Source organism: Rosa chinensis, chromosome 1 (assembly GCF_002994745.2).
Source record: "Rosa chinensis cultivar Old Blush chromosome 1, RchiOBHm-V2, whole genome shotgun sequence".
Taxonomy (NCBI): domain Eukaryota; kingdom Viridiplantae; phylum Streptophyta; class Magnoliopsida; order Rosales; family Rosaceae; genus Rosa; species Rosa chinensis.
Window position 1 is genome coordinate 45,502,215 of NC_037088.1, and position 26,974 is coordinate 45,529,188.

The 26,974-nt window shown below is 37.2% G+C and overlaps 5 protein-coding genes across 6 annotated transcripts; all 5 read right to left on the bottom strand.

Annotated features, from left to right (window-relative positions):
• Positions 1-225: 225 nt before the first annotated feature.
• Positions 226-4,491, bottom strand: LOC112179984 (protein-ribulosamine 3-kinase, chloroplastic). 2 transcript variants are annotated; one of them, XR_002928023.2, is made up of 10 exons: positions 4,284-4,491; positions 3,599-3,752; positions 3,338-3,428; positions 3,160-3,234; positions 2,992-3,080; positions 2,792-2,910; positions 2,154-2,294; positions 1,124-1,676; positions 672-748; positions 366-428 (listed from the first exon to the last, which is right to left on the bottom strand). XR_002928023.2 is itself a non-coding variant. In XM_024318468.2 (9 exons), the coding sequence occupies exons 1-9, from the start codon at positions 4,384-4,386 to the stop codon at positions 282-284; spliced, it is 996 nt and encodes a 331-aa protein (XP_024174236.1). In that variant the 5' UTR covers positions 4,387-4,489; the 3' UTR covers positions 226-281. The 2 variants fall into 2 exon arrangements, 1 of the variants encoding a protein (XP_024174236.1); XM_024318468.2 differs by lacking the exon at positions 1,124-1,676 and having other exon boundaries at positions 226-428; positions 4,284-4,489.
• Positions 4,492-5,080: 589 nt separating this feature from the next.
• On the bottom strand, positions 5,081-7,329 carry LOC112179998 (RING-H2 finger protein ATL7). Its single transcript, XM_024318482.2, has 3 exons — positions 6,621-7,329; positions 5,965-6,062; positions 5,081-5,830 (listed from the first exon to the last, which is right to left on the bottom strand). Exons 1-3 carry the CDS (start codon positions 6,780-6,782, stop codon positions 5,464-5,466), a joined length of 627 nt encoding a protein of 208 aa, XP_024174250.1. The 5' UTR covers positions 6,783-7,329; the 3' UTR covers positions 5,081-5,463.
• A 3,049-nt stretch (positions 7,330-10,378) lies between these two features.
• On the bottom strand, positions 10,379-11,026 carry LOC112167711 (probable xyloglucan endotransglucosylase/hydrolase protein 27). The gene has a single exon (XM_024304763.1). The coding sequence runs from the start codon at positions 11,024-11,026 to the stop codon at positions 10,379-10,381; it is 648 nt and encodes a 215-aa protein (XP_024160531.1).
• A 9,689-nt stretch (positions 11,027-20,715) lies between these two features.
• On the bottom strand, positions 20,716-22,648 carry LOC112188376. Its single transcript, XM_040513581.1, has 7 exons — positions 22,555-22,648; positions 21,888-22,141; positions 21,503-21,667; positions 21,317-21,418; positions 21,160-21,226; positions 20,970-21,068; positions 20,716-20,872 (listed from the first exon to the last, which is right to left on the bottom strand). The coding sequence occupies exons 1-7, from the start codon at positions 22,627-22,629 to the stop codon at positions 20,783-20,785; spliced, it is 852 nt and encodes a 283-aa protein (XP_040369515.1). The 5' UTR covers positions 22,630-22,648; the 3' UTR covers positions 20,716-20,782.
• Positions 22,649-22,881: 233 nt separating this feature from the next.
• Positions 22,882-24,757, bottom strand: LOC121049471. The gene is made up of 5 exons (XM_040506965.1): positions 24,371-24,757; positions 23,862-24,074; positions 23,664-23,756; positions 23,466-23,579; positions 22,882-23,388 (listed from the first exon to the last, which is right to left on the bottom strand). The coding sequence occupies exons 1-5, from the start codon at positions 24,755-24,757 to the stop codon at positions 22,882-22,884; spliced, it is 1,314 nt and encodes a 437-aa protein (XP_040362899.1).
• Between the last annotated feature and the right edge of the window lie 2,217 nt (positions 24,758-26,974).

A 26,974-nucleotide genomic window follows, 5' to 3' on the forward strand; every position in this document is an offset into this window, starting at 1 on the left:
TGGCGCATGTGAAATGCTCCAACTGTGCATTGCAGCACAGTGCCTGACCACTTTGACAGCTTCGGGATTCGAACCTAAGTTGGGGAGCACACCCAACTAGACAAGAACCACTAGGCCACTTGCAGTGGTTATCAAAACAAACTCTAATTCCAGGACCCGGTTGTGGTGTACCATCAACTTACAGTGTCTATGGCAGATGAACGCATGACTCATGTACAGATGAACTTGACTTTCAAACAAAAATACAGAATAAAGACTGAAAATGGTTTTACAAACAATGCCTAAGCTTTTAACATCCGAAGATAGTCATCTATTATGGACATTGCAGAGGAACGATAACCGGAACCAAAGAGGTTATAATGATTCAAGTAATGATACAACATGTAGAGATCTTTCCTTTTCTCAAACCCTGGTTGCTTGGGCATCACCTGGAGACACACATAGAAAACCATTAACGAAGAAACAAGCAATTTAATGCGGCTGTTGGAAGACTAAGAGGGATAAAATGGGATGTTTATTTTGGTTGTTTCATAATTTATGTTCTAGTGTCATTTAAACACCAATTCAGGACGAGGAGGAAAAGACAGGAATGTATAAATATTAACATATACGAATGATACTTCATTGCTTTCAATTGGTTTCCTATTTCTTCAAGAAAAAATGGACACTACCTCAAAATAGGAACTGTAGAAAGATCCACCAAAACCAGCACACCACGACATTCCAAATTCAGCCTCATTATGTCCATCTAGCAGGAAATGCAATTGACAACATCAGTTCTGTGTTTTAAACAGTATCATCAGAAGAAATAAGTAAGAGTATTCAAGACCTGATTAGGAAATTCAGAAAAAATAATGCAAATTAGGTGAGAATCAAGAAACTATGCTGGTTGATTTGTAATTCAATACTTTCTTTTTCTGTGTCCTTGTACAGCTATTAACAGATGTGGTCATGTGGCTCCTAATTTAATCTTCTCCATAAAAGCTTAGGTAGAAGACATAATTAGGAGAGAAGCCACTATACTAGAGGAGAATAAAGATAAGGGTTGAGTGCTCAATATCCTCCATTATTTGATAGTAGAGAAAGGTACAATGGAACACAATACTACGGGTATGCAGCTTACTCCAAACAAATTTGATGGGACAAACTATGCAGCTTGGTGTCAATTTGTGAAGTTGTATGTCACAGGGAAATGGCAGTTGGGATAGATATTTGACTGGAGAAAGATCACAGCCAGGGAAGTTGCAACTGTTTCATTTCTTGATAGGTCTGATCCTGGACTAGATCATCTTCGAGATCAAGTCTTGGCGGAGAAACCACTTCCCAACGTCTGTGATGCATGCCTTTATTCGTCGAGAAGACATGAAGCTACCATGTTAGCACATGCAATGCAGGACTCTTCAGCCTCAGTCGGTACAATTCCTTGTACCCGACCCAGATCTGTGACCTATGTTCCCCAGAAACCATAGTAACAAAAAAAAGGGAGGTTCTGGTCCGAAAAAGGGAAGCAACTCCGGACCCCGAGGTCAGCACACTTCTCAGTTTCAGTCATTGCCTACCGCTCAGCCCCAGTCTTCTTCACTTTCATCATCATCTGCTTCTTGCGTTAATTGCGTGTCTCATGAAGGTTCTGTTCGTCTGACTTCATCTATGTCTCTGTTTCTGTATAACACGGCCTTCCAATATTTGGAATTTAATCTTATAAGCCAAATTACTAACATTCTTTAACACTCATTCTGTCTTTCACTCTTTCATGATATTCTTATAAAGGCAACGACTGGCTTCTAAATCAGAAGAGCAGATTTGGTCGCCGCAAAAGATTCAGTATTTCATCATATAGTTTCTTACAGAGTTTACTTCCATATTTATTTTTCAAAACAACATTTCAAATTTTGCAATAACAGTCAAAACCAAGTGAATGTGTCTGTGTTTTGTCTGTCTACAACCATAAGAGTGGATAGGTATTCAGTATTCACTATTACAATTTCTATCATCAGATATGCAATGTTGTATAAGTGATATATAGATGCATGTGGCTATCATATGGTAACATGCTGTGAAGAGTTACAAAAGCACAAGCTAGTAAAAGGAACACAGCTCGATTTCTAGTTATCCTGACACCAATTTAATTACTAAACAAATTTTTAACTTACAGTAACATGCTGGGTCAAGTATAACTGGTTCTCTTTTCTTGTCAGAGCTGATATTTCCGCTCCATAAGTCCCCATGTAACAGGCATGGCTCAATCACTATATTATCGAAGAGAGGTCCCATACTCTTCACTAATCTTTGTCCTGTTAAATGTGATAACCCAATAACAAACACAATTAACTAGAAGCAAGTATTCCCACCAATCATATCAGAGGATAAAAATTTGACTCCCTCAATTAAAGGGTTGTAACTTGTAAGTTAAAAAAAGAGAAGTGAGTCTCCAACTGGCCTCCAAAAATATGTCGGTGTCTGTTTTCAAATCTCAGAACCTAAGCAATACATTTTTCATATCTCGAAGCTGAAAATCACACCTTCAATTGTCAAATAAAACTAGTATTTTCTCATCATGCATTGAAATCACTTGGGGGAGTTTAAAACCTGGCCTTCTGATTGACACTTGTGGGCAGTTGGCATTGGCAATGAAAGCAATTACAAAGAAGTAGGTGAAATTGCACTTTGAGAGAATCTTCAAACTCATGATTTCTTTTCGGTTAATAAATCATCTTTCTCAACTGTAAGTAGACTACCCATGATATGTGATCAACCAACTATATTAAGAATACTATAAGATAACGTTTACCTTTTTCATAAATGGTACTATCACCATATCGGTCCACGGCCAGCTGCAACTGATAACCCAGTCTATGCTCGCCATAAAACTGAATCCAATCTGATGACCAAGTGTTTATCTGCGGAGTGCTGCAAGGAAAAAGTGTATTGGTTTATTACAAGGGAATGTTCTTGAATTTCAATAATCTTGCCCATGTCCAGAAAGACTACCTGCCTATTGTATTGTTAACTTCAAAACCAAAACCTTTCTCAGATTTTCCAGTCTTATGCATCTCAGCAAGCTTCCTGCCTAGGTCAGACTGAGTAACAATATATCGTTAAATACAATTACAACTTGCTTCCACCAACGTAAAATCACGAACTTTTCCTTATCCTCACCTGATTACCTCTGGATAAACCAAAGTCAATAAACTCCATAATGATGTAAGAACCACCAGTAGGTAGAGGGCCAACCTACAATAGAATGGTTATGCAAGCTTTTCAAGCCTTGTCATGGACTTCAAATTCTCACTGTAAACTGTGACTTGGTAAACTAACGAAGTTAAAACTTCCAAACCTTGAATGGCTTAGGAACACGAATTGATCGGGTTCTAAACATGGCATCTAAACCAAGAGCCTCTCCCTCAAACATAGATGGTCCAATGCTCCTGATTCAGTGATTTATTAAAACATATTAGTTACGATTTTGAAACAGCAAGGAGGACTCAACCAGCATATTTAACCAAGATATCCAAAATCAGAAACAACTTTGTAATTACTTTGACTTTAAATATCAAATACAACCACTTTGAGCATCAAAAGTACCATGCAGCCAAACCTGTTTGTTTTAACAAAGAAAGAACCAGCATCAGTGTCATAACGACTAGCACGATTGATGCAACCACCGCCTATAGGACTAATTCTTATTATCTCTGTTGCATTTCCTTCGGTGAGAATCCATTTACGAACCGGATCATCACTCATTGCCGCCACTGCCAAATAACCATGATTTATGACTTTAATCAACAAATGAACCACAGATTACAATGACTTCAAGTCTTCAACCATGACTTATGATTATGGCATCACCGCCATCATTCCAATGAAATAGCTTCAAAACTTCAAACTGAAAAGATTCTATTGCATTGAAAATATCTCATAAAACTGAAATATGTTTCCTTCAGGTTTCTTGCTCCAATTGTCTATCAACAACAACAATTCATCCCCTATAATCAACTGGAAAAACAAATCAATAACAGTTTCAGACAAATCAATAATCACCCTGAATTTTCTCCATTGAACACAATCACGAAAAAAAAGAATTGCAAAACTGCAATCTTGTATAAACAACACTAACAGACCAATTCAAAAGGCACAGAAAAGCTCATACATTTCATCAAACAAGTCATGGGTATGCTTACAAAACTTAAATAATGACCCCATTAGCTCGAACTGGTTAAGCAAAGCTAAAGTAAAGCTAAATTGCAATCAGGAATTTTGTTTATAGTTTACTTGATACTCACTGATTAAAGGTCGGTGCTTTGTGGAGGACAGACGAGGAAGACGAGGCAGAGAAGGTAAGGAAGAAGAGAACGATATGAGTCCCACGTGTGCCCCCATTGTCATCCTTTATGAGAATTGTATATGCTTTTTCTAGTGGTTCGGTCAGTTGGCTTTTCCCATCTACTCATCTAGTGTCTATCTTCTATAGGCTTCTGTGTTTTGAGTGAATGTTTGGACTTGGGAGTGAGAGAGGGAAAAGACAACGATGTGACGATGTGGTCGTAGTGGCTTAGGCTTCATAGAATTTTTGTAAAACTTTCATTTCTGTGCTCCACGTGTAGGTTTAGAAATTTCATAACAGTCATCAGTTATGTTTAAAGTGACGTGCTCGCTCACTAAATTTGTTTACTAGATAATAATGCGTAAAAAGTTAAAAACTATACTGAACTTCTTCCGGTTATTTACAATAGATACATAATCTAATAATAAGCAAACGATTTTAGGAGTTCTTGCTAAGCAACAATTATGCTTTCGTATTTACGTTGTGTTGTCCTAGAGGAATTGTTGTGGCACAATAAGAGTACGAAAATTGTCTCGTATGATAGTATTCTATGAATCAGCCTAGTCCCCAGATAAAAGGGACTTCAATTCAAGTTAACAACCATGTGGAGTAGAAATTTGGTCTTCAAAGATCTACGACCACATCAGTTAGTTGAAACCTGAGTTTTTGTGGCAGGATCGAATTTAGATCCTAATTCAGGAAGTTGGAATGTGGAAGTAACCGTGAATTACAGCAACGAAGAAAAGATGCAATGAGTAGAAACTGTAGAACGAATGGCTCAAAACACAATGGATGAAAACAATTAAACAATCTAGTTTTGCAAATATAGTTTATATACAGAAATCAGACTCTGTGTAAGCTACTAAGCTTGCTTCATTCTCAAACTACTCAAAACTCTGAGTTTTGTCACACTGACTGAGCACAACCTCGGTTCATGCCATGCTACCAATTAAGAGCAAGTCTCCAAATCAAACCTACCCCTACCATCTGATTTTCACTGAACTTGGAACCAACCTCTCGCTCGAAAGCAAAGGAAAAAAAGGAGGGAAGTCACCTACGGCATCTTTGTACACAAAGAAGATTTGCTTGCTACATAGCAAGACACATGCTTGGCTCCCGCAACCGATCTCTTGATTTCGTCAATGCCTTGTGTCTGGTTCTCTTGATTGAGTAGGTTCGGAGGGGTTTCCAATAGCAGGTTCTAACCGCACTTGGTTGTTAATGTTGTTGCTTGCCGAATTTGATTCAGATGCTGGTAATAGCCACTGCTGGGAATGTTCATGAGTTGAAATGTTCTCAGAATCATCAAAAGATCGAGCCACAGTAAATGTTGCTGATCTCACATGTTTTGGTCCGAAAGATTCTTTCAAGGGTAAACGGCAAACTGGACAGGTAGACTGTTTCCTCAGCCATATATCAATGCAAGTGAGGTGAAAACTGTGACCACATTTCGGCATAATTCTCAATACTTCTTTCTCCTGGTACTCCCCCAGACATATTGAACACCTGCAGGAGCAAAGGATTAAGCTTTCGTACTACTGGGGTCCAAAATAAGTACCACATCTTTCAGTTAAGAGAAGATTCTCAAAAACAAAATGGAGTTCTTAGGCAGGAACAAAGAAGGACGTTGTCAAACTTACTGTGCATCTTCTAAAGAACTAAAGGCCTCCTGATCATACTTCATGGTCGGGATTGCAGCAACCACAATTTGTTCAAGGCCACTAGACCGATTCTCTGGCTGCCATCAAACAATGAAAACTTAGAACACATTGCGAAAAAGTTAAGTTACTATTAAGTATTAACCAAATGCAAAGTCTCGACCTTTACTCAAATTGCGTCACGAGCAGGGAAAACAAACGCAAAAAAAAGTATGAAGGAAACAAATCAGCCTTTTTATGACAATTCAGGAGTTTAGGATCCATTGAGCAGACAAGCTCTCCACGCAAGAAAGGTGATGAGATAAGTAATAAGACCGGTTCCTAATCCCCAGTCTTCCCACCATTTTTATATTTAATCTTTTTTTTCAATTTTCTGCAATACTAAGCAAAACCGGTACATTACAAACACTACAATTGTTGTCTCTATCATCATTTCTTCATTTTCAGAGTTGACTTTCAACTACGGAAAAATTCACATCAAAACTAAGAACATAACAAGCAGATGTTCACCCAGATAAAGTACTGAGATGCTAAATTAGATGTTGAATCACTGAAACCAGCTCAAAAAGAACTTACATGCTAATAAAACAAAAGTTGCTAATTGGGGAAGTACCCAAATCACAGAAAAACATACATACCTGCTCAAGATCAGTTCTTGATTCAATCTCGAACATAGGCCTTGATTCAACACCTCTCAGCCTCCCACAAATGATTCTTGTGCAGACAAATATAATGAATGTTGCACTCATACCAAAACCAATCACAGTAGTAACCAAGTTCATATGCGACCCCATCGTCATATCAGACTCTTCAGCTCTTCTACTTGTTCTAAATCTCACTCACCCAATTCCACACTCACAACTCCAAACCCAAAACAAAGTTCAGCTGAAAAAACAAAGACAACAATGAACACCCACAACTTTAAACACAAAAACACTGAAGGGTAGCAAAAACCCAGATCAGAATCACTCCAGAAATGGCCAGTTTTGAAAGGGAGATTCAGGAAAACCCATCACAAATCAGAAACCAAAGCACCCACTTGGAATCTGAATCGCTTTGGGTGGACTCAAAGGTAATCCTAAGCTGCTTTGAATATTAATAATAATACTAATAGATGGTGAGGTAGAGGAGAAGAATTAGAAAAGATAGTTGGGGAAGGAAGGAAGCAGACTTCGTTTTCTTGCTCTTGGAATCGTATTCATCAATGGGGTCCATTGGACCCCGCAAGCAAATATTAACAGCGGGTGGTTAAGTCTATATCTGACGGTTGAAACAAAAGTAGGTTTCTTTTCTTTTTGTTGTTAAGATTCCTATGTTAGTTTAAGGAAGAGAGAACAAGTAGAAGAACAAGAAGTAGAAGCGATAGATTCTCACCACCATCTCTGAGCTTTCTCAACCATACTACTTGAGGATAAGGCCTAGGCTTGGGTCCAAAATGGCTAAAAGGAATTTCCTTTGTCTTTTCCAGCCATTCAGCTATGGAAAAGTATAAAATGAGTGGGATGCTTTTCTTGGTACAAGATAGATTTTTCTTTCTTTGGTTTCTCAGACTTTACAATATTATTAATGGTTTTCTTACCCTAAAGATTTAGTCTTTGGTTTATATTTTCCTTTTTGGTCATTGTCATGATTATGGTTGAGCTGCTGGGGATTAGTATAGTCTGCTACTTGCTTGCTTGTTTGGTATGAAAGTCTGAAGGTAAAACAAAGTAGATAAAGTTGATCAATTGATAATTTGATAAAGTAAAGCTTGGGGATCTGTCTAAGGTACTTGTTCTGACGACTAAATTCTGAGATGAGCATTCATCTTTATTTTTCTTCTTTTCTCTCTTCTGGTTGGAGAATACCAAATTACCAAGTACAGTCATGCACTCATGCCCATTGACTTGATTTGTAGTTTAAATACCAGAAGTACAATTGGCCCCAAGGTGATCCACCAATCGAAACGTTTGAACAACTGTGTTTAGCACAACTTGTTGCTTTTTTATTTTAAAAGCCCGATATTAAACTTTGTAGTGATGTCTTTTCTAAATTTATTTACATCGTTAGTTGTTACTTTCAGTTGAAATGATAATAAGAGTTGTTATCACCACTAGGATCAAAATTTTCTTGCACTGAATAAAATGATACTCAACTTTTAAAAGTGATCAAAATGATGCCTAAGCTTTTAAAGACAAATTAACTTGATACTTAACTTCCATACGTTAAAATAATACCTAAAGTTTTAAAAACAAATCAACTTGATACCTAGGTTTATTTTTTCTAACTTCTTTGTTAAATCAAATGCAAATTCAAGCCCAAAAATTGAAGTGATTTGTGGTCAGAGGACCATCAATCATCTATAACCCATTCTTCTTCTTCTATAAAATTAAAAAAATATTCCATTCAATTTCAATTTCTACCATCGATCGTAGAACCAAATAAAATTCGGATGTTTCCCAACTTCTAAAGAAACAAAGAAAAATGGGAAGAGAGAGGGAGAGAGATAGAGATAGAAGAAGAAGAGAATTAACAAAGTAAAATAAAAAATAATTGAAAAACAATTTTTGTGTAAAATATTATTATAACCCCACAAAGCACTGCACCACACGTGATCAATTTCAACAAAAAGTTACAAAAAATAAACCGAGGTATCAAGTTGATTTGTTTTTAAAATTTTAGGTATCATTTTAATCATTTATGAAAGTTGGGTATCAAGTTGATTTGTTTTTAAAAAATTTAAGTATTATTTTGTTGAAAGTTGGGTATCATTTTGTCCGGTGCAAGAAAGTGTTGACTCTAATGGTGATAAAAACTCTGAAAGTAATAATCTTTAATTTTGTGACAAAGCGATATTCATACTAAATTTTGAGGTTGAATCTACAAGATTATAGAACTAATTGTCCGATTTCATCATACTCACTATTTCATGTGTGAGCTATGTGTAATTGATCATACAGTCATACTCTAATTGATTTTTGACACAAATGAAAAATTGTTGTTTACTCTCTTTTTGTTTGAAGATATCAACTCATTATCCGTGATATTTTTCTCAAAGAGTGAATTAATTTTTAGGATATATGAGTGGTATTTATCTTCTCAAAAGGATTCTCAATCACAACATTTGTATAGAAGTATGAATAGTATTGCTTCAGCGCTTTCCAGAAAATGGAAAACAACAAAAACTTGACGTTTAGCTATTGAAACCCACTAATACCAGCTGGCATTAACTTAATGGTTTGGAAATTGAAGATTTGAGGCATAAGATTCTGAATATATATAAAATGCCACTGGGGCACTACTCTAGTCCCGGCTACCAAATTTGACTTCATCTTCTCCGATTTTGAGTATCTCAAGCCCAAATCTCTCTACTCTATATGTACCACCGTTGAATGGTCGGCGAGTAGAAATATGTGTTTTCTGGACTTTGGACTTTGGATAGTTGGACACGGTTCTGTATTTTAAATTTGATAATCAGTGATCGGAAAAAAAATATACACACACACATATATTATAATTCTTTACATCACTCGATTGAATCAAACATATTGTAATATACACATTTAAATAGGATCTGTACGTGTTTTCTATAACAGTAAACCTAAAATTCATGTTCTGAGACTCAATACAGAAAGACATGCTCATATTGAATCTGCGCAAGCCTGCTTAGTATCATCAACCAGATGTTTCCAACAAAGAACTTAAAAACAAGAGCACTGCCTTTTAGTACTTCCTGTCATAGCCTCATGGGTCTCAATCCCCATTCAACTGCTTTAGGGTCCTTTTCAAAGGAAATATTGGAGCCTACTCTCTCTCTCTCCCTTTTTTTTTTTTTTTTTTTTTTGGAAGGGCACGATGGGTGTTGGTGGACAAAGAAATATATTACTCCCCCATGTCAAACAAACATCTAAAATTGGTAGAAGTACCACAAAATTGCTAGAATACCACCATCAGGTTCCAGAATCAATACAGGAAAAAAGAAGTCAATGACCTCATACATCCTTGTCAGGCAAATCAAATTGACATGTTCCCATAAATAGATCACAAGGCCATAATGAAACATTCCTAGTTACAAGATCAAATAGAAGGGGGGCATAGAAAAGAAACTACTTTTGAATTCAGTGGCATAAGTGACATCGCCATCACTATCTTGTGATTCTTGTCTAGCCATAAAAAACCATCGTCAAAGCAGCGGCCAATCAGGAAAGTTCTAATAGTGAGTGCACAAATCCAAAACAGTATCGCACAAATCAAGGGTAGAAAAAAACTGCATATTCCTAATTTGGCAGACAAACATGAATAGATTCAAATTTATAGTTCCACGTACACCATCAACAACAATATCAATCACAACAAACACCACCATTTTATTCAGATCTTAAGCATCAAAAACTCAAACAAAGCCTCAGATGATATCTTAAACCCCCACAGCACTCTCAGCAGGGACATGAATATCCTTATACACACAAACATAAGGCACATCGCACCCAACGTACTTCCCAGTCCACCTCCCCTCGTCAATATAGCTAGCATCCCACACTGAAGAATACAAATACATAGGCTTATTCGGAAAACCCTCACCCTCTTTTCTCTCAACCCTCCTCACCATTTTCCCATCTATGAACCACTCGATCAGATCCCTACTCCACTTGATCACATACTCATGAAACCCTTCGGAACAGTTGAAACCTAGGTCATGGATCTCTTCTTTGTTTCCAGTGCCTTCAGTGTAGTAGTTGGTCTGGACAATGGTCATGTCCTTACCTAGAAACTCGAAGTCGATCTCGTCCTGGGACTTGTCACCTTCTAGGGAGGAGAGGTAGAGGTTGAAGTTGAGGCCGCTCGTGTTGCCACGTGCGCACTGGATGAGGGAGCTGAAGGTGCCGTAGAGGAACCGGGTGGGGGTGCGCCACCTTGCGCCGCCGCGGTGGTCGAAGGTGACAGTGATGGTGTTGGAGTCGGCACAGTGTGTGCAGGCATCTGGGGTGTAGTCTATGGCGATTTGCTTGAGGGGTTGGGTTTTGTGGTGAATGGGAGTCTCTGGGTGGAGTCCTGGGTCTGCCATTGGAGAGAAAATGAGGGAGATGAGATGCAGAGGGTGATGACGGCGGTGGAGTGCTAGGTGATGCGACTGAGTTTATATCAAAGTTAAAGAGGATATACTTTGATACTCAAATCTAAAGATCAAATTACGTAGTTTATACCAAAGTTAAAGGTATAAAGTTAAAGAGGATATACTTTTATACTCAAATCTAAAGATCAAATTACATAGTTTATATCAAAGTTAAAGAGGATATAAATTACTTAGCTGGATTTATTATCAAAAAATATCTTCGTGATTGGTGAGGCCGGGATGGAGAAAAATAAAATGGAAAACTGGAAAATTAGGTTTGATGCGCTTTGAATTCGAAAACACTTTTATTAGGAGTAACTCCAACAGATTCCTCATATTTTGATTTTTTCTCTATTTTAAAAAAAATGAGCTTATTTTGTTCCAACAGATTTCCTATAACTATATTAATTTTAGGGATAGTTAGGAAAAAGAAAACAAAATTCCTTAAATTGATAGTAATCTCTAAAATTTTAAGGAAGAATTATGGAGATTTCAGAGATTACTGTAAAATAGGGTATCTATTGGAGTTGGAGAATAAAAATTATGAAAAATTTTGACTTTTGCTTCCCTATAATACAAAAATTATAGAACAATAGCTGGAGTTGCTCTAAGTAACGAAGAATGTCACTGTTTTCCACTCCATCAAATCTTATTATCAACATAAGATAAAAACGTAATTAATGGGTGCTTCTATTCATACCTCCATTATTAGTAAGGCTGGGCATTTTAGCCTGAAAGCCTGGAAACCCGATCCGACCAATCTCAAATAGGTCCATACGGTCCGGGTCTTGAAATTTTTTTTTGCAAAACGGTCCGGTCCCTGGCCGAGGTATATAAAAAATGGCCCGGGCCCAATAATTTCAAATATGTAAAGCCCGAACAAAGGATATGTTTCTTTAATATTATTTAAGTATTTGTCTTCTCTCCAGTCTCCACGCGTCAAATCTCCTTCAGATTCTCTTCCTCTTTTCTTTCTTTTCCTCTTCCCCTTCATTTCTAAAGAAGCCTAATCTATCGAGACCACGCAATCCAAGTCCAATTTTCCTATGGTTAAAAAAAAGTCCAATTTTCCAAGAACCAAAATTAAGGAAGAGTTGTTCTAACGCTTTGCTTTTCTCAAGGTAAAGGTAGATCTTTGGGTTTTTTGTTTCTGGGTTTTTTGAATTTGGGTGATGGAATTTATCTAGGTTTTATGTGTATGAATGGTTGTGTGGTGGGTTTTGATTGAGTTTGGATCTGGGACAATGTGGATGAGGTCTTGATTCTAATATGGATCAGTTTTTGATTCTGATATAGATGGTTGTGTGGTGGGTTTACAACTTGCTGCGATGGGTTGAACAGTCGTTGAAGTGATGGCCAAGAACAAGTATAGTCTAAGCCACAATTGGGTTCAGTTTCAGAGCCCTCAACCTCAAGGGTGATGGTCTTTCTGGTGAGGGTTCTTACGAAGATCCTGCATGATTGGCATATTGAAATTGATCTGGGAAGCAGAGAGAAACGATTGAGAAATTGTGAGGATGAAAATTGAGAAGTGATGGCCCGAAAGCCAGGAACACTTGGCCCGAAAAAAACTATCAGGGTCCTTTTCGATCCCAAAAATTTTTACACATCATTTAGACCCGGCCCGAAAATTACGGTCAGGGTTTGGGCCTTGTAAATTTTACATTGGGCCTAGCCCGTGCCCAGCCCTAATTATTAGCATTTGGATCTAGCTTGCAATATTTTTGAAATTTTGTTTACTCTTCCTTTACCACTATGTCAATAAACTCATCAGACGACATACCTCATACAACAGAATGGTTGTTTTTTGTTGTCTAAATACTTTTAATGACATAATGAAAAAAAAAATTATTGCCTGAGTATAGTGATATACCATGGTAAATTAGTTTTCTGAAAAAAGTTATGTTTCAGACAACAGATTTTTGTTGTGCATTAAATTGAGATTCATTTAGTTTTGGTTGTTTGAGTTTTTTTTTTTTTAAATGAACTGTTTGATTTTTTGGCACAACGTAAAGACCGATGGAGGTGTGAGGGTGGTGGCAGTTCTGCCCATGCATATGCAGTCTTAGAATGGAAGCAAGGGTTGGATCCTATCTACCCTTATTCAGTTGTGGACTTATTCTGGGCCTGGTTGGTCTTAGGCCTAGGGTTTCACTCTAGGTCCAAGATGGGCTATTTTTTCTTTGATAGTTTTTAGTCATTTTTATATTTACTTGTTAGGTGAGTTAATAAGTTGGTACTATTATTTGGTAGGATGAGGTGGGCTTGGTCTCGATTAATGCACCTTGTGTGCCTTATCTATTCTGGTAGGCGGCGAGTTTCTTCTATTGGAAAATGGTTGCATCCTCCTAGTGCCAATAACGTATCTGCTCTAGGTAGGCGGCGAATTCATTGCTTAGTCAAATGGTCACAGCCTCCTAGTGCCAAAATGAAACTAAGTATCATTGGATTTATTTTTCGGTAGCAACATAGTGGAAAAACTGTGTTATTGGTAATGATGTTTCTTTGTAATAAAGTTAAATTTCTGTTATATCATCACAATTGTAAAGCGAATGGAGTAGCCAGTAAAACACTCTTCGCTAGTGAGTGCTTGCTAGAATACATTATTTTAGTTGAGATGCTTGTTATTCTCAAGAAGTTCTCTTGTCGCATATTGTAATCCGGAGTTTAGGCACCATGCCCCCTTATTAAAAAAAAAAAAAAAAAAAAAAAAGGAGATTCAAAGTTATTGATACTATCAATGGAAATTGCGGTTGTATTAAGTTCTTGGTCCGGGATATTCAAATCTTAGCTGTTATTTTATAGATTTTCTTTAACATATTTTTAAGAGATCAGTAAGTTTTATGGCAGACACTCTAGCTTTGCTAGTTCCCTTAGACATTCTTTGTAGTCTTTTTCTTCATGGCAATATTTTAGCTGCAACAACAAACTAACTCTGGCGAAACTGAAAATTTTTAGTTCTTCGAGGAGGACAACTAAATTACCAATTAACTTGTTTACTCAAATACTTGTGGAAAGAGATTTGAAAATTTTGATTCATAATATCAAGAGTGTGCTTATTAGAAGCTTACTTTGTGTTAAAGACTTGTCAACAGTGAACAATAACAAAACTAATAATATTACTTGGAGACCTCCTGATCCTTCTTTTGTCAAAGTTGATTTTGATTGTTCAGCGTTAAAAAATGAACATGAAATTCCTATTATGGCTTCAACTAAACATAGAGCTAGGAGAAACATATTTTTTGATAACAGAAGCAAAAGCTTTACATGCAGGAGTTCAAGCTACTATATTACATGGACATACTAAAGCTCAAGTAGAAGGAAATTCTAAACTTCTCATGGACTACATAAACAGTGGCGGAACCAGTCTAGGCTAATTATAAGGGCACAATAATTTTTTTTTTTTTAGGTTTGGATCCCAGTGGGAGGCTCATCCTCACGCCTTTATTATTTTGGATCAAAACATACAACGGAGGGGACATAAAACCAAACCCCGTAAATTAAAAACTACAAGCATATATTTGTTGTAAAATAACAATAAACTAACTAAATCGTACCCTCCAAGACCCACTGAGTTCAAACTCAGCAATCACATAATTATTATCAATGCTATCGGCAAATTCTTTTTCGATGTAGAGAACCATCAAATCATCAAAAAAATCATCTTCCATCTTATTTCGAAGTTTGTTTTTTATGATGGTCATAGATGAAAATGCTCTCTCTGTTGTTGCTGTAGAAACTGGCAGAGTCAACACAAGACAAATCAATCTATAAATCATAGGAAAGAATGCTGACTTTCTTGATTCCACTAACCGCCGACACAAATCAGACACAATAGTTGTGTTGGCAAATCTTGGATCCTTCTGAATATCTGCTAGAAAATACCCACACTCCATATCTAGAGCAAGCATATCATAAGATGTAAAATCTTGAAGATAAAACCTCAAAGCAAGATTGCAAACATCTTCACATTTAAATGATCGAATTATCTGTAAATCTACTATCCAACTCTGCCAATTGAAAGTCTATCACAGCATTAAGTATATTGACCCGATAATAATGCTCATTTGTAATATTTTGTTCACAATCCCTTATACTTTTCTTATAAGGAGCAGACATATCTGGCATAATAATATCATGCTCACAATTTCAACCCTCATAATCAAATTATCCCAACCATCTTCTCTCATATCTTGAAGTTTTGATTTTGTTATTGAAAGAAAATTGAGAGCATTCAAGATGTCTATGGCTTTTTTTTTGCAATGACTGACAAAGAAAATCAGTAATCTTCATGACATCATGCATCAAAAGCAAGCAAAACACAAAATCAAAACGCTTCATTGCATTACCTACACTCTTTGCTTCTCCTTGTACTTTATTTGGTCCATTTGCAACCAAATTTGCAAGAGTTGTTTGGGTAGCTCCAAATAACTTGATCAAACTTGAAATAGAGTGAATATGTGAATCCCAACGAGTAGCCCCTGCTCATTGCAAAGTGCAAGTCTAATTAGCACCTCTACCAGTCTCAAGTGCTCTAGCAGCCACTAAATCTGCAATTTCTTCTTCTCTGATAACTCTCAAAGTTGAATGTCTTTTTGCAGAAGAGTCAACAAAATTTACAATCAAACTTAGAGTTGAGAAGAATTCCCAAATATCATGCACCCCTTTAGCTGCAGCATTTAAAGTCAATTGTAAGCGATAAGCAAAACAATGAACATAATATGCATATGGACACTCTTCATGAAACAAAGCTTGCAAACCATTAAATTCACCCCGCATATTGCTAGCATCATCATATCCTTGCCCACACGTATTTTCTACTTGAAGATCATATTGAGTAAGGACTTTAGATATCTCATCTTTTAGAGTTTGAGAACAAGTGTCTGCCACACTAAGCACTTTGAAAAACCGTTCTCTAATAAACCCATCACAATCAACAAATCGAAGAATGATAGCCATTTGTTCCCTATTAGATACATCAACAACTTCATCAACAAGGATACAAAATTTGGCATCTCCCACTTCCTCCCGAATCTTGGTTCTAACTTTGTTACCAAGTATATTTAGAATTTTTTTTTGAATAAGGGGAGAAATATACTTGGCATTACCAGGAGCATTTTGCAAGACTCTGCGAACATCCATATTCATTGTTGCAAAGGAATCCACAACCGCATTGAAATTGCCACCATTGGATGAATTAACAGATTCATCATGGCCTCTAAAAGCACAACCCTGGCGTGCCAATAACCTTACACTCTCTATAGTAGTAATAAGCCGGAGTCGGTTGTCTGCTACTTCTTGTGATGATTGTGTGCTAATCACTTTTTCAATATGCTAATTAGATGGGTTTCTTAGTGACTCCCACTTGTGCATGACAATATTATGTAGGGAATTTATGCCTCCCATGTGATAGACAATGCCAGATTTTTTTGACATAACATTCTTCCAACCTTGAAACCCATGCTCAGTAAATGCTGGATGATGGGATGGGTGACTATCAAACAAGAAACAAGGGAAGCAAAATGCTTTGTCGAACTCTGCGGAATACTCAAGCCACGGCCATTCTTTGAACCACTTAGGATTAAATTTTCGACCTTGACCTCCGTCAAATGATAATGGGTAAAAACTTAAGTGAGGTTGATACGGTCCTAAGACCACATAAGCTCTTCGAATATTGTCACGCTTATTCAAAGGGTACTTGCATATTGGACACCTTATTCCTGGATCACGTTGAAGAGAACTAACATCAAAACTTTCTTCTCTCTCAATTCTTTCATTATGACACTCTTCTAGTGGAATAGATGGAGAAGGGTTTAAAGGGACATCATTAATAGAATTCTCAGTCACATTTCTACTCCCACTCCCACTCCCACTTCTAATCTCATCGACACTATCACTTGATGGAGCACCACTTGTAAACCATGACAAAAGATTTGTGTACCTCTTGGGTTTCTGGTAATCTTTCATTATATTCAATACCTATAGTATTATATAGATACCACCATTAGAATTATATATATATACACACACACACACACACACATTTCATACATAACGCAACTACAACTAATTATACATTATTATTATTAGTTACTAACTAGCAGTAGACATTAATGTCTAATGGATTTAATATGTGTCTCCTTAACATATATATAATTCTAATGGGTTTGTGAAAGGAACACTCACTTATTAAATAAGACAGGCTAAAGAAAATAAAGTTAGTAACACTAACCAGATGGAAAGGGCATCAACAACAATCTCAGTATTCTGCATAACCCCAGACACTATCACCAAAAATCAAAATAAAAACTCTTCAATTTGCAACACAAAATGCACATCTTTAAATAAAAAATGATCACAAGTTCACAACATGATCAGAAGCCAAAGAAAGCATCAAGAAATCCCAAAGCCCATTCACTTCACTTATTGTTACATACTTACATCACCGACCATGATCAACAGAGAGTCAAAGACATCACTACATCAGTCGGTAATTCTAACTAAAAATACATTCATGATTCATGAATCATAGCCTATTATCGATTTATCGGATTAGCCTATGACTATGAGATAGCCATCCACCGAGGCACCGACTAACATGGAATCAAGATCCTCAGGACCTCACTCACCTCAACTAACAAGATCCTCACAACCTCACCGACCATGATTCCATGTCCATGAATCAAGATCCTCAGGACCTCAGCTAACAAGATCCTCACCGAGTCACCGTCACCGACCATGAATCCATGATCAAGAATCAAGATCCCCAGGACCTCCGACCTCAGCTAAAAATCTAACATGGAATCTCTCTCTCCCCCCCAAACCTCAACTCATACACAAAAGCCCAACTCACAACCAGTGGTAGCAAACAAAATCGACATTAGGCAAAAGGAGATCTGGGATTTCTTTGAGGAAACTCCATTGGGAAAAACAGAGTAGGAAGAAGAGGTGAAGAACAGAGGAGATCGATAAAGCCTGAGATTCATACTTTGTTTCAATCGATAAGTCCATAACCTCCATCGAAACACTAGAGTAGATTGAGGCAGTGAGGCTGTGACTGTGACTGTGACTCGCAGACTCTGTGAGCTGCTGTGGGAGTTGGGAGCAGAAGAATACACAGGACTTCTCAATATAAACTTTTTTTTTCTTTGGGCTGGTATGGGTTGGAGGTAGAGATATATGTATACTTAAAGATTTTTAGCCCAAAATGTTCTCTAGGCTTGAGCCCATACAGCCTACCATGTCCTTCCGCCACTGCTACATAAATGGAAATACTAGTATTCCTTGGAGAGCAAGAACCTTGATTGCAGACATTCGAGAGTTGACAAAGTCTTTTCAGAGCATTAGTTTCAACCATGTCTAGACTCTAGAGAGAGGTCAATTTCCTCGTCGACGCTTTTGCTCATATTAGACATACAAATCATTTTTTTTTTTTTGATAAGAAACTACAAAGAGAGATTAAATACATTCACCTCTCAGACACCCGTGTCCGAGATTGTCAAATTGGAGTGCCCTAGCAATACCAGTTGGGATCCAAGGTTCCTAACTTTTTTCCCTATTACAATTTAAACCAAGGTGAGCGCAAGCATCCGCCGCAAAGTTTGCGTCCCTGAATATGTGCTTGAAAGTTATGGCGTCAAACTGTGATGCAATTTTGCGAATGTCCTCAATGATTTGCTGTATTCTCCAAGGGGGGCTAATCTTACTTGTGACTGCATCAATAACTAATTTTGAATCTCCCTCCACCTGTAGTTTCCTTACTCCTTTCCTTACTGCATGATGTAAGGCATCACGTAGAGCAAGGGCCTCCACCGTGGGCACTGATGCTCGTCCCACTTTTTTAGAAACAACAGCAATTGCGTTGCCTTCGTGATCTCTTAGAACGAAACCACAAGCCGCTGCACTACTTGAAACAGAACCATCAAAATTTATCTTTATATACTGGTTTGGAGGAGGGTGCCACTTAATAGCACCTTGAGGTTTTTGCGAAGCTCCTCCATTAGTTGAGGGGTTGTGATCCTCATAACTCTTTAGGATTACTGCAACAGCAGCAATGATAGAAGAAGGCTGTCTTCTAACATTCCTGTAAGAAAGGTCATTCCTTGCTTTCCAAATTTGCCAGCATATAGTTAGTACTCTCTTAAAAAAGTCTTATCATAGTCCTTTTTATGAAAAAGGGATTTAAAGACATTTATATAGCCATCATTCCAATTGATCTGAGCATTCAAATTAACCAGTCTCCAAACTTCCCTTGTGAAGGGACAGACACCAAAAAGGTGATCTGCAGTTTCATTGTCCGAGTTGCATAAAGGGCAGCTATTGTCATTCAAATAGCTGAATTTGGCCAATCTATCCTTTGTTTTCAGTCTACTATGCAAGAGTAACCAGCTAAACATTTTTATTTTAGGGGGAAGATTCAGTTTCCACATTTTGTTTAACAGAGCAGTTTAAGGGTGCTTATCAGTTACTTTGCATTGAAGCCAAGTAGCAGTTTTTATTGAAAACTTACCATTTGAGGCTGGACCCTAGACAAACTTGTCCTCTTGATTGTTTAGAGGAATTGGGATGCCTTTGATTTGCTTGACAATATCTTGATCCAATACTCTTAAAAGCATTTCTTTGTTCCAACTGGTACCTGAAATGAAATCACCACTACTAGAATTCTGTTCATTTACATCAGTCCAGAACCGATGTAAAACTAAATTCTGACCGATGTCTTTGTGGCTGATGTAAAAGATATAGACATCAGTATAAGCACGTTTTTACCCGATGTCCCAGACAACAACCAACATCGATTCTAAAAAACAAATCGATGTATAATCATTATAATCATCATAATCTTATATGTTAACTATATTTAATTCTTCATATTTTCACATTTTATGCTTAATAAAGTATATCTCGAACAATACCTAAGTGAACATTTAAATCGATTACAATTTCGGAAATGATGTCTAATACACTCGTAGACATCAGTCTCCAAAAAATACTAGATGATCGTGTCCATTTTTACGTGCATCTTGCCGCATTATTCTCCTCAGAACGATGTATGTACCTTTAGGTAACATCAGTTAATCTATTAAGAATGATGTTTTATGTTACTAGGAACATCGCTTTTCTTTAGTTGAAACGATGTCTAGTAGTTTAGTAGACATCATTTCTATTTTACAAAACTGATGTTCTGTATTTCACGGTAAATCGGTTTACTTTGTAACAGCTGATTTGTATGTTGACAATAGATAACGGTTTGGTGTTTAGATATCGATGTGCATTGGTTTTGTGTACATCGATTTTTTAGTGACATATCGATATGTTCATAATCATGAGACATCAGTCCAGTTTTAGGTACTGATTTGTAATCTCTGAATTGACATCGTTTTCTTTGACATTGGTGTTTTGTTTCGCATTTATATACATCAGTTCATATATATAAGAATGATGTGCAAGTAACCATCTAGCTGCTGGTGGTTGTAAAAGACCTAGAAATACATTTCTCATATATCATCCAAAAATTGGGGCTTTCCATTCATTTTCTCATCTTCATTCATGATTCTACATAATTCACAAACCAAAACCCCAAAACCTACAAAGGCTAGCCCATAAACATAATAGCAACCAACTATATCAGTTCTACATATATACACAAAACTTTCCTTCAAAGCAAAAACTAGCCAGCCTTACTCAAAAATTTCTTCGTAGCCACAAGTCCTACACCCAACTCTGTATATAATCAGCCACTTCAATGTGCACCTCGTCAATTTGAGCTTGGCTATATGATTTGCGCGTCTTTACCGCCCACTAGAAATGTATTAAAGAACATATAAGTCACAATGGGGCTAAACAAGCTAATACTTAATTAAACCAAAATGTTCTTCATAATAATGCATATACGTACCTTGGTTGGAAATGAAAGTGTCTCATCCTCTATAATTTCCTTCATGTATCGCATAACATAATAGCCACACTCAACCCCACCCGGTTGTTTAGGTACGCCCTATTTATTCAAAGTATTGAATTAAAGCATATATCGACATACTAGATGTAATGTATTATCTCAGCCAATTAAACACATGTATAAGCCTTACCGGAAGCGGTTTTACTTTAGGCAGTTTGTTGACCCTTCCAGTTTCAGCATTGAAGGTTTTCACCGCACTACACAACCACATTATCATTACCCAATTTAAATGCTACTTGGTCGGATATGTAAAAAAAACAGCTCAATATATATAATGTAATACTTACTTTATCACCGAGGTCTCCCATTCTTTGTAATGGACTGGTTTTGGCAACGGATCCAACATGTAGATTTCACCTTCCCATAGGATAGTTAATATCCAATGCTGCCTGCAATAAAAATGAAGTCAACATTATGCAAAATATAAAAGCAGTTTAATAATACCAAGTATACTAAAAATATTGCAGCATTACCCCGGATTGTAAGGCATAAAGAAAATACGATCAGATTTTCCCTCTTTTAACCGATCAACTAAGTACCGCACAAAGTCCGGTCTTTGACAATTATATGTAGCTGCCGGATCAACAAAAGCAAAGTTGTCCAAAAGGTCCCTTTCAGTAATAAGTTCATGCAAGTACCTGTGTCAAAAGCTAAGATATGAAATGCAGCAAAACCCTATAATCCATATCACATTTCCAAACATAACCATTTGCTAGACTAGAATAAATATGTTCGAATTTTTCCACAAATATCTAGGATCAAAGTCTTATATATAGTTGAAACTTGGCTGATATCACTTAATTTGAATTGTTGCATAAACAAAATAAGAATTATTGCACTAGAGAAAGTGAAGCTTACCCTTCATATGCTGCTATAACTCCTTGGCCAATCCACTGCATCTCCAACAGATTAATCACATTCTCAGACAAGATAAAGAGTTGTGTGGGTTCGCCAAACACTTCTTTAGAAAACACCATGCTTATTGAGCTCCCCGTTTCTTTCATGATAGTTGTTGCATGTTTATACAACAACTTGCAGCGCTTTGGCACCCACGGATTAATCTCAACTTGATCAAACAATGACTTGAAGAATTGCGGATTCTTCTTCTTTTTCTGCAAAACCCCATAAATTTTACATCATTAATACCACAACCCAACTGCCATTATCTATTGGTAACAAACTTCTACCACTATTCTTCCATAACAATTGAACTGTCATAAAAGATGCAACAACATATTGATGTAATTAGAGCTGCACCTTGTTTTCTATAAAAAGATAAAATAAATTAATGAATAATCAATGAAATGTTATGATAAAGATGAGAAACTTTGTCATTTATTTGGTGTTGCAGATTCAACTTGCTAATAACAGAAAGCTATACTTTCAGTTTTGGTTTTCTCTCAAGTGGTAGCATATATTGCATTTAATATATTGCTAAAAGATGCAGCATATATATAACATGTAGCAATTAAACAACACCTAAGCCAAAACCTACCGAAACAGAAAACTCATCAACCAAACGTACCTTAAACATTGTCCGCACAACAAGATCGTCAGGCCAAGCTACGTGACTCCCAAGAGCTTCCCTAACGAATTCCATCTCACCCTCGATGGGGAAAGGAAGCACCGCATCTGGTTTTAGTATACCATCCACCGATACACGAACAGTTCCCTCCTTAAGTGGAACTCCATGCAGTGTCTTGCTTAGTTCCCCCTCTTCGAATACGGAACCGAAAGCAACTATATTATTTATATTATCCACTGCTAGCTCACATACCCCGGCACCCTAAGAGGGGAAAAAGAAAGTGATCAAATCTACCAAAGGTTTAAAGCAATAATTTATATGCAACTATTAGAATTCACATAAAACTACATATATTGCTACCTTTCCAGGAGTATGTATAATGTCACATTCCTCCATATTTTCCATGACCTTGGCATCATTATGATCAGATTTGTCAATTCTTGATTTATCATGGAAGCTGCCTTTGTCGGATATAGGGGAAATGACATTGTCCCCGGTGGCAGGCGGATGCATGGCTGTCTTCCCTGTTACTAGTGCTTCTAGTTGTGCAATCCTTTGATATAACATGGCTTCCGTCTTTGCTTGCTGCGCAAGAAGCATTTTCTTTGTGTCCTCCATCTCTTTATCACGCTCCTTATCACGGGCCAACATATCTGCCTTTGTAATTCGAATCATTTTCTTCTTTGGCAGATTAAAGTAGGAGGATGGGTTGACAAAGCCTCCAACACCCCTCACCCTACCTGAGTGTTCAGGAGTGTCTAGAGCTTGAGACAAGACATCACTACTCCCTGAGATTTCCAACTCACCTTTACTCTTCTTCTCCAACAGTTCATCCTAATCAAATATGTAAACACAAGTTAGATGAGGTGATGATACACCTTAAATTGCTCAACTTAAAAATCTGGACTTACTATTTTTGCTGCCACCAATGAGAGTTCTTCATCTATCTTTCCATTTTTTGGTATACGGGCTTTCTTCCACATAATTGCACGATCAATTACCTCTCCTTCAGGCAACTTTCGTTTCTGTGCAGCAAATAAAACCATGAGGGAACACATTATAGAAAAAAAAAATTTGAGGTGAAAAAATGAAGACTAGCATATCCTAACCAATTCCTCCTCTAATCCAAGGTATCCCTTTCTTGATAATCTGTGATGGTACTTTCTCTTCCTCACTCGTTCACTTTGTTTTTGATGAAGTTTCTGCATATACATGTTAAGCACAATTATTGCATAAAATATGTTTCAACTCACACAGAAAATGTATACATAGAATACAACACAGCCTTATACACAATAGGAGCATACCAGCCATTCCTCACTAGTCCGTTGTTTTACAAATTCCTTCCACGGCTGTAGGCCAACATAGGAGTACTGCTTTGGTGGCTTTCTCAATTTTTTCTTCTTTCCCAAGAATGGCAGAACATACTTCCTTGTTAATGTGGTCTTGAAGTATCTCCATTTCACGCCAGCTGATGACAACACTAGTTTTCTGCTTTCAGGGGCTACTTTGAATGTATCCTATGCAACAAATGTAATATCAGGATTAGATAGCCTTACTCAAAATTATTACTTTTTCATATCAAGCTTGCAAAGAAACAATAAATGTGTACATAGGAGTACTAAAGTGTAAATAAGGATCAGTGAACACATATTTCAGCTTCCCAAGTAAATAATGATCAGTAAAAACTTATATTGTAATAAAAAAACAGAAAACACTTAGAATTTAAGAAGCATTGAGTAAACAAGAGCAGCTGAAAGTTTAATCCATTTAATCCACCTCAAACTGCAGCAAGGCAAGAAAAGTAGAGGAGTACCTGAATATCTGTCCAAATATTTGCTTTCAAATCAGGATCCACCTCAGGCCAGCTGTCCACGTTGATGGGAACCATTGTCCGCACCAACATGCCTATATATGACTGTAGAGTGTGCCGTGTTCTGCCGTTTGGATTGCCCGTGTCGCTGTATGTAACTTTAAATTTCTTCCCAACTGCTTTCTTCACCACTACCTTGTACATTGCAGCCACAGTTCGCTTCCCTCTGGTTTTTCCTTTCGCTGATTCAGTGGTCGTCATAGTTTCAGCTGATACTTGGTCATCCTTATCATCAACCACGTCATCAGTGTCATTTGGACTAGCAACCTTCTCCACTTTTTTTGTTGAATCTTTGCGTTCTTTTGATTTTCCCGTCTTCTTTGAACCCATTTCTTCAAGCTATCTGATCACAATGCACCAACAAAGTGTTACATAATGCAAACAGCAGAGAAGCAATCAGATTATAGTTCTAAACAAAACATGGAGGCAATTAAAAGAAAATAGATTCAATAGAGTCGAATTAAAAGATAATTAAAATAAGGAACCGGATACATAACAGAATTGATGCATATAAGCAATAGCATAGTGTTCAACTAAAATACATCACACAATAATATAAGCCACTTATATTACAACACAAACAAAATCTACTAATGCTCTCTTGGAGTAGTGAACTGGTTGACCCAAAACCCCTCAACATTCTCTCTTAGATAAGTGGCATCAGCCTCATTCTCGTCTTCATCACAAGCGGGTATTTCAGCACAAAATGGTTGATGTTCCAAGGTGGTGTCCCCTAGATCATCATCATAGAGACAATCCCGATAGTCTCTATTTGGGGTGCTTAGTACAACGGACCAGCGGGAATCAAGTGGATCTTCCACAAAAAATACTTGCTTCACTTGACCAGCAGAAGCAAACTTGTCTTTTTTATGGCCTTCATGATTAAGATCAACAAGTGTAAAACCAAACTCATCTTGTTTGATTCCTTTTTCATTCGCTGCCCATTTACACAGAAACAATGGGGCTTTGAAAGCATGATAGTCAAGCTCCCATATCTCTTCGATAACCCCATAAAAAGTCATATCACTCTCCACCGGATTTTTATCCTTAGCGCCAGACACCTGCATCGTCTTTGCCAATAAGGAAACCCCACTATTTTGGACGGCTCTTGCCTCATCTCGCAGCTTTGTGAAGTGCTTAACTCCATTATAAATATAACCTTCATAAGTAAACACTCTGAAACTCGGTTTTCCAGCTAGCCACCTAATTGTTTCTGAAACCTTATTACGATTTTCCTTCATTTCAACTAAAACCTGATTATAAAACAGCCATATGAAGTTACTTGAGTATTTAACTATATTTGATTCTTATATAACTTAGCATTGAACACAATAGGTACTGACCTTGGATTGAAACCAATCTGCAAAAGTACGATTGTGCTCACTTAATAGCCATTGTTTACTCTTATTTTTTCCCCCGTACAACTGCTCCACAATCTTTCTATGTGCCCTATCCACATAAAAAATAATAAAAACGAATGTGAAAATGTTTGAGCCTAGCTTAATTTAGATTTACGATAAAAATAAAAGTTGATAGTACTTACTTCTTATACGGATCCACCTCAGCATTATTGGATAGGACATGAAGATGTGCCTGGTCTCTCTCTTTCTCATCTATGGACTTTAGTTTTGCAATAGAAAGTGGTCCACACAACTTACTTGAATCCTTAGGAACTCCAATTGGATCACAATGGTGAACAAACTCGGAGCAAAACTCCACAGATTCTTCTCCAACATAACTCTCGGCTATACAACCTTCCGGATGAAAACGATTGCGAACATACCCCTTCAAAACTTTCATGAACCGTTCAAAAGGGTACATCCATCTATAGAAAACAGGCCCACATAATCGCACTTCTCTAACTAGATGCACAGTGAGATGAACCATTATGTCGAAAAAGGAGGGAGGAAATATCTTCTCTAGCTCACACAAGGTCAAAACCAAATCAGATTGCAACTTATCCAACTTCGACACATCATCCACTTTGGTGCACAAAGCATTAAAGAAGAAGCACAACCTCATTATAGATATCCGAACATGCTTGGGAAGCACCGAACGAATAGCCACCGGAAGCAATTGCTGCATTAATGTATGACAATCATGGGATTTCAATCCATACAACTTCAAATCATCCATGGATACCAAATTTTTTATGTTTGATGAATGACCATAAGGAACTATCATAAACAAGAAAGAAGTACACATTTTTATCTTTTCTGCCCTCGACAAAGTGTAAGGGGCAGCAGGTAAATATGTTTTTTTCTCCCCAATATCCGGACCCAAATCAAGTCTAACACCCATGTCAACCATATCTAAGCGGGCAGCCACACTATCTTTTGTTTTAGAAGGCATATTTAGTAGTGTACCTATCACACTCTCACAAACATTCTTCTCAATATGCATTACATCGAGAGCATGGCGAACATGAAGAGATTTCCAATACTCCAAGTTAAAAAAAATGGATTTTTTCTTCCAAGGAGTACAGGCAGAATCTGAGTTCTTCTTCTTTTTTCCCTTTCCGTACTCATAGTTAATATCTTCTACCCT